The 8,522-nt window shown below is 35.9% G+C and overlaps 1 protein-coding gene across 2 annotated transcripts; it reads right to left on the minus strand.

Annotated features, from left to right (window-relative positions):
- Positions 1-217: 217 nt before the first annotated feature.
- On the minus strand, positions 218-4,426 carry LOC140164836 (uncharacterized). Of its 2 annotated transcripts, XR_011860589.1 has the most exons (3): positions 3,194-4,426; positions 2,851-2,914; positions 218-484 (listed from the first exon to the last, which is right to left on the minus strand). XR_011860589.1 is itself a non-coding variant. In XM_072188214.1 (2 exons), the coding sequence occupies exon 1, from the start codon at positions 4,105-4,107 to the stop codon at positions 3,202-3,204; it is 906 nt and encodes a 301-aa protein (XP_072044315.1). In that variant the 5' UTR covers positions 4,108-4,426; the 3' UTR covers positions 2,680-2,914; positions 3,194-3,201. The 2 variants fall into 2 exon arrangements, 1 of the variants encoding a protein (XP_072044315.1); XM_072188214.1 differs by lacking the exon at positions 218-484 and having other exon boundaries at positions 2,680-2,914.
- Positions 4,427-8,522: the final 4,096 nt, after the last annotated feature.

Here is an 8,522-nt window from a genome sequence, read left to right on the forward strand (position 1 = left end):
AACTCTCAACTCTGCAAGCTCAGAGTGTCTAAGGAAACCTGCGTAAGATATTAGCAGCATGGCACATAGCCTGCATCCCGCCAGACTATCTGGCGAACAATTCTTCCCTACTATAGCATGTAGCATTTCTGGAGTTATGGGTTCCTTTTTCGGGAACTGGTTTCTGACTTAGCCTTTTAAGCCGTTTAACAATAAATGCAAGATTTTATAATCACACGGGTTATCTTTAACTAAAAGTGAACAGTCATGATACCATTTAATCGCGTAAAACGCACTTTCTATTCTTGAATAAGGGGCCTCTTCATTGTACAATTTAATCAAATAGCTCGCTATATCGTCTTTAATCGCGGGAAGATACGAAATATTTCGAGACAGACTCCATGCCTTCCAGTTCTCGAATGCTCGGCTATATTTGGCAACCGTGTTTGGCGCTCTAGAAGCCAATAACGCCTTTTCCAGATTCAAGTCTCCAGTCACCCCATCTCTGAAACAAATTAAAAAACGTCTATCAGCGAACGTTCACTTTTGTTGAACTCTTCAACATGGACTTGACTATTCTGTACTCGGCAGTAAGAAAAAACTCCCAGTGGATCAACTCGTTATATTGTATACGTGTGCCCAGTGGCTTTCCGTATTTATATACAATCACATTCCTTCTATAATCTGTGATATACAATTAACACCGCATCTCCCAGTGGAGATTAATAATCATCTCTAGCCCAGTGGCTTTGTTGCTATTCAGAGCAAACACATCTTTCTCCAAATTATTTATTTCACCACGCCATAAAATGTAGACGCTTTCAAAACATTCATCACCGTTTTGGTGCCGTTACATTATAAGGGAATATGGATCATGTTTATAATATAATTTGTTGTAATTAACACAAGGCTCCGTTTAACCTTAAACACAACACGGCGCTAGTCATTTTGGGGATCCGAACAGAGAATTAGGATTCTTTCCTTGCACGAAAATATGCTTCGGATCATTGAACCTTAGTTCATTCACTATGGCTTTCTTGTATTTGCTATGTGGTGAAAAGAGAATAGGCCAAAATGCAGCCGAGGTCCAGCAAGGTACTACTAAAGTTGCAGAAGCCTTGCATGCCACTAAGTGTTTAACTGCCTTGCTCACCAAAGTTATTGGTGGAACCAACCAATTCTGGGCTCCAGCCCAATCACATGTAAAGGCGTCAACGTGAGCTGTTTTGGGCGACCAGTACTTTGAATTAAATGTTCTCAGTTTTGTGTTGAATTCATCAGCGAACCGGTCTACAGAATGTGGTCCCCACATTTTATCAATCATGTCAAAAATTCTGGACTCACACCCCAATCGTCAAAATCTATTCTCCTGCTCAGCTCATCAGCTTCAGAATTTTCAGACCTGGGAACCCAATTTATTTCTATTTCAATGCCTTTGTTCTTACACAAATTGTAAATGCTCAAAGAAATTTCCTGTAATTCTGACTTCATGCTACCTTTTGTGACTATGGAGACCACGCCTTGATTATCGGTAGACAATGATATCTTCTTTCCTTGTAATTGGGGTGTAAAGGCTTGCAAAGCTAAAATACACCTTTAAGTTCTCTCCAGGTGGAACTCTTTTTGCTTTCAATTATGTTCCAATTCTGAAAAAACTTTAATCCCCCACACTCTGCCGACCAGGCCCCGCAACCCGAATCACTAGCATCTGAATATACTAAGCATACTGGACAAGAATATTCAAAGAGAAGTCTCTTATTCAACTCTACTACATGTTCTCTCCAAAAAAATAGTTCTTCTATCACACTACTGTCACTGGACAGCTTATAAACTTTATCCCAGTGAACTCTCCTCTCTACTTCCATGTATAAATACTTTGACTTCAATTGAGCGATGTATCCCACTACTGGGTATAATGACATAACCTTGCCTGCAAAGGAGGCTAGCTTTCTAGCCGAAACATATGGCAAATCCTTTTGAATTCTTTCAAAAAATGCAATGATATCGTTAACCCTTCTTTCTGTAACGCTAATCGCCCCTATTGTTGAGTCCCATGTTAACCCTAACCAATCTAACCGTTTAGTTGGATTCCAAACAGACTTGTCTACATTAGGCACTAAACCGGCTGAGAGCAAATCTGCTTTTACTTGTTTTGCAATCACTTCACACTGGTCAAAGGACCCCGCTCGTCCCCATCCATCATCTAAATATAGTACTATGAAGATCCCCTGTCTTCTCCAATATCTTACCAAAGGTCTTAAAGTTTTAGTGAAGATGAAAGGTGCCGATTTTAAGCCAAAAGCTAAGACCTTAAATGAGTAATATTTGATTGTGCCACTGAACTCCCATGCGAAACACAGGTACTGGGTGTGATCTGGGAATAGCTCCAGATGATGATAACCCGACTTGAGATCAAATGAGAACATAAAATCGTCTTTGTTAAAAAATTCTAAGGCACATTTCCAGTCTTCGAACTTGATCTTCTCTCCCCAAACAAAATAATTAATATATCTGAGATCTAAAATTAATCTTAATTTCCCTGAACTTTGTTCAGAAACTGAAAGTGGATTAATTATCTTCGGTATTTCATCACATTCAACTACCAATTGTTTGTCTAAAAGTTCTTGAATTGCCTGTGATACGAATTCTCGATGTTTAATAGCAGATTTGTTATTGTTAAATTTGGCTGGTCCAGGCGAAGATAGCAACGGGATCTTGTATCCGTTAGAAATTAAGTCAATAATGTCAGGTTCCGCTCCAATGAACCGCCAAAAAGGCAATGATGCTTTAAGCCTACCTTTAACGTAAGGCTCCTCGCGTCCTAATTCGTATTCAAAATAATTATTGAAATAGAAGTCAATATCATCGTACCCAGAATGTAGAGTGTTAACGGCCTTGACCACTCCTGTCGAACTTGTACCCGGTAAACCATAATCTGTGCAAAATTATGAAACGTTTTTCAAAAAATTCCTATTAGTTTTTGAAGCTACGTATATGCGTTCATCATGACATTTCATACTCACCTACCAAATATTTGTAGGCTTTTGATCAACTTTATAACTTCAACTATAACCCCATGTAGGGCCTATTATTATATTTTTACCAAGTATCAAAGCTTTGTTGAAATCCCGATCTGTTAGCTCTCTAACCGTACATTTTCTATATCTTTTTCCTGTCTCATACTCACAAATAAATAAATCTATATTTGTATTACCTTCATTGTTAATACCATCTGGCTCCCTCCTTGGGCATATTTGAGGTAGATGCTGCCCCATAACCTTTGGTTGCAGACTGGGAAGCGGCAGTGCACTGTCTGCGCCAATGACCCCTCTCACCACAGGCAAAACATCTGTCGCCTCCTTTCTGGGAATTCCCAAATTGATATTGACCGTATCCATAATTTTGGCGACGAAAATTAGCGCCACTAGGATTACCATACGCCTGACCATACTGCATTTTGCGCTGATACGGCTTTTGTTGACGAGACGCCGCTCGCGCTCTCTTCTTTCTACTGGCCTTTGCCTGCGCTGATCTGATACGGCGGTCATCATCAGAATCTTCTGCTAGGTCGTCTGACAGATATTCATCAACGACGGCCCACCCCCCGTCTGATTTATCAGCTAGTCTTATCAGTTTATTTCTCTTAGAAAGTTTCTCTGCAGATTCTTTCAAAAGTGGCAGAACTTCGGTGATGTTGCCCTCTTCAATACGGGAAATGGAGGCTTCAACATTCGATAAAATCTCGTGATTGAATTGGAACTGAGTTTTGTTACCTCTGTGGTTGAAATTTAGCTTGGATTGTAACTTTAATTCCTCAACCTCTTTAGATGCTGATTTTAGGGGAATAATGGCGTTATCAATGTAGGAAGTCACACCCGAAATCGCCTGATTCACTATCTGAGAAATCACCTGGGCGGACACTGGCTCTGGTTGCGCCGGAGGAGCCGCAGGTGGCTGCGCTAAATTCTCTTGAGCTTGATGTTGAGGAGCTTGAGCTTGAGCTTGGTTCACTGCGTCTGACTGTGCCCCGATTTGAGGGACACCAATATTATTAGCTAATATCTGTGCAGCGACCTGGTTAGGAGCGGGTTCCTGACGAACAATTACAAATTGTCCTTCTTGCGACATGTTATTAAGTTTATGTCAATAAAACAAAATTAGTACTCACGATAGTACCCGGCTTATGTCTATCGTACACCTTCCAAAGGACAACAAATTAATTCCAGCGAAACTCCTATTCACAACTCCACAACTCCAAACTCAAATTTTGCAACGTAAATCTATCCGTGTACAGTCAATCTATCCGTGATGTGCACTGGTCTCTAGGAAAACAGTCAATGACTGGCCAACGCCCTAGCGCCTACCTTCGTATAACCCGCCTAACTCTTACGTAACATTCACCAATGTTATGCAAATAGGGTTCCTGGCTCATAACAGAAAATTCATATCATTGGCCTATCTGAAACTCACTTAAAAGAATCGCCATCCGAATACTTCAACTTAAATGGTTATAATATGGAATATACAAACAGAACAGAAAGAGAAAAAGGGGGTGTTTGTTTATATATTTCCACTTCAATCAAATATAAACTGAGATCTGATCTTTGTATTTCAAACTCTAATTTTGAATCTTGTTTTGTAGAAATAGAAAGAGAAAATACACGAAATATGTTAGTAGGTGCCATTTATCGTGCACATACGAAAATCGAGCATTTCATCAAAGATATTGGTCCTATTTTTGATCAAATAACTAAAGAAAATAAGGAATGCTATCTAATGGGGATTTTAATATAGACTTGTTAAAGGATGACTGTCACAAACAAACTCATGAGTATCTTAATCTTGTTTATTCATATTCGTTCATGCCAACAATTTACAAACCAACTAGAATAACTGAACATAGTGCAACCATTATTGATAATATACTTACAAATAATCACAACGATGTAAACTCAGAAATAATAGTTACTGATGTCAGTGATCATCTATTAACTATAGTACTCAAAAATCGGGCAGTAAGAAAAACATCGCCTGATGAAAGAAATTACTTCTATAAGAGGAATCATAATACTTGTAATATAAATAATTTGAAGCAAAAACTTTCCAATGTGAATTGGCATGCTGAACTGGATAATGAAGATGTAAATGATAGTTACAATAAGTTTATACATATTTTCAATAATGTATATGATGAATGTGTGCCTTTGACAAAATGCAAGAGTAATAATAAAAAAGAACCAAAATTTCCTTGGATAAGTAGAGGTCTTCTCAAAAGTATAAAAACTAAGAATAAGATGTATAAGAGGTATATACAAAAGCCATGTGATGAAACGCTTGAGTCATTCAAAACATATAGAAATAAGTTAAACACGTTAATACGAAAATCAAAAAGAGAGTATTATAAAAAGAAATTTGAATCTGTTAAACACAATCTACAAAAACTTGGAAAACAATAAATAGTATTATTGGACGTAACAACAAAAGAAATATGCAAGCTAAATTCAAAAATGATGAAGGCGAAACGGTGTCAGATCCCCAGAAAATTTCAAATGAATTTAATGAATATTTTGTTAACATCGGACCTAAATTAGCTTCCAAGATTACAACAAATGGCAAGAAGTACTATGATTATTTAAAGAGCCCATTAAGCAGTAGCATGTACATGAAACCAATTGTTAATGAAGACGTTATAAAAATAATACATAAATTTAATCAAAACAAGAGTGCTGGTCACGATACTATTGGTAATTACGTGGTAAAAAAGATTGCAAAGGAAATATCGATTCCGTTAACTATCATATTCAACCTGTCTATTACTGCTGGTGTAGTACCAAATGAGTTAAAGATCGCAAAGGTAATTCCCATTTATAAGAACGAAAATCCAGAAGTTTTCTCCAACTATCGTCCAGTTTCTGTCCTGCCATGCTTTTCAAAAATACTTGAAAGGCTTGTATTCAACAGATGCATACATTACATTGATAAATATGAAATTCTAAATGATAAGCAATTTGGCTTTAGATCTAAACATTCTACCTATATGGCTATCTTGGAATTTATTGACAAAATTAGTAATGCTGTCGAAAACAATGAGACAACTGTTGGGATTTTCTTAGATTTGTCAAAAGCCTTTGACACTATCGACCATAGTATTTTATTACATAAACTGGAACATTATGGTTTTAGAGGAAACGTTTTAAAATGGTTTAAAGATTACTTACATAATAGAAAACAGTATGTGTATTACAATTCTTGTAAATCTGAATATAAAGATATAATATGTGGAGTACCTCAAGGCTCCATCCTAGGCCCATTATTGTTCATTTTGTATGTTAATGATATCATAAATACTTCCACCATTCTAAAATTTGTCTTGTTTGCCGATGATACTACTATAACTTATTCACATAAGGACATTGTGTCCAAATACGATCTTATCAACAATGAATTAAAAGAAGTTAATAATTGGTTTAAGGCTAATAAGCTATCAGTGAATGCAAGCAAGACTAATTATATGGTGCTTGGTACAAATCACAAAACATCACGCGTATTGTACAATGCTACTAATAATATTATATTAGATAATGTAATCCTGGAAAGGTTGAATAAGACCAAATTTCTTGGAGTGACAATTGATGAGAATCTAACTTGGAAATTTCATATTACCAACATCTCAAAGAATATATCTAGAGGTGTTGGTGTAATAAACCAACTGAAACATTTTGTTCCCGAACGAATAATGTATTCACTATATTGTACTTTAATACTTCCTTACATAAACTACGGTATCTTAGCATGGGGAAATACTTGTCAAAAATATTTGGAAAAGATTTAAAAAAAAAAAAAAAAAGCCCTTAGAATGATATCGAATAGTCACTTTTTAAGTCACTCAGCCCCTATTTTCAAGAATTACAATTTGCTTAATGTTTATGATAGTTATGATCTCGAACTAAGCACTTTCATGTACAAGTATAATACCAATCTGTTACCAAAGGCCTTCAATACTTATTTCGTTGAGCAGAGGAATCACCTCAGGTATCACACAAGAAACGCTGAAGATTACAAGATCTGTCTTACAAAAACAGAGTTTGCTAACAAAACAATAAGAACCGCCGGGCCAAGAAAATGGCATTCGATTGACAGATGCGCCAAAACGGCTACATCAGTAAAACTCTTTAGATCCCAAATTAAAACAAACCTTATGGAAATGTACACTTAATATCTCTTTGATTTACTTTGATTTACTTATTTTATTTTTCTCCTTTTAAAACAAAAAAATCGATTAAAATTAACTGATCTCTTAGCATTTATATTATATTCACAAAATGTTCAGCTTTCTTTTGCGATATACGTGAGCATATGTTATGAAATCCTAATTTGTCGTACACTTATATTATGCATGTTCTTTATTCGTCATTTTTTTCCTGCTTAGTTCGTTCTACATGAATGTATGAAAGAGGGTGGGGGGGGGGTGTTTGTATGTATGTATTTGTATTTTATTAGACAAATTAAGAAACTTAGGCTAAGGTTAAGGGGTGCTTGTTCAGGCCTTTTTGGCCTTCTGAGCATCTCCTCATTCAAATGTGTTGTCTTGCTGTTATTGTATTGTTGTATTTTGAATGAAATAAAGACTGATTGATTGATTGATTGATTGATTGATTGATTGAATATAATTACAAGCTTTTGAACACGCTGATAACGACAGATGCCTTTAAAGGTAGGTGATCATATTTTTCCGTATTGTGTTTTGTGCCTCACATTGAGGCCTGTACCAAAATAACACAGTTCCCAAATTTTGAGGTAAATTGCACTAGCCGTATTGATGTTAGAAGTAAAAAATGTGTTTCGTAACAGCTCATAGAACGGTATGTGTGGTATACCATAATTAAGGATGAGGCTGTCACTTTTCTGTTCAAAACATCTAAACTTGGAAAACAATAAATAGTATTATTGGACGTAACAACAAAAGAAATATGCAAGCTAAATTCAAAAATGATGAAGGCGAAACGGTGTCAGATCCCCAGAAAATTTCAAATGAATTTAATGAATATTTTGTTAACATCGGACCTAAATTAGCTTCCAAGATTACAACAAATGGCAAGAAGTACTATGATTATTTAAAGAGCCCATTAAGCAGTAGCATGTACATGAAACCAATTGTTAATGAAGACGTTATAAAAATAATACATAAATTTAATCAAAACAAGAGTGCTGGTCACGATACTATTGGTAATTACGTGGTAAAAAAGATTGCAAAGGAAATATCGATTCCGTTAACTATCATATTCAACCTGTCTATTACTGCTGGTGTAGTACCAAATGAGTTAAAGATCGCAAAGGTAATTCCCATTTATAAGAAAGAAAATCCAGAAGTTTTCTCCAACTATCGTCCAGTTTCTGTCCTGCCATGCTTTTCAAAAATACTTGAAAGGCTTGTATTCAACAGATGCATACATTACATTGATAAATATGAAATTCTAAATGATAAGCAATTTGGCTTTAGATCTAAACATTCTACCTATATGGCTATCTTGGAATTTATTGAC

Source organism: Amphiura filiformis, chromosome 11 (genome assembly GCF_039555335.1).
Source record: "Amphiura filiformis chromosome 11, Afil_fr2py, whole genome shotgun sequence".
Classification (NCBI taxonomy): domain Eukaryota; kingdom Metazoa; phylum Echinodermata; class Ophiuroidea; order Amphilepidida; family Amphiuridae; genus Amphiura; species Amphiura filiformis.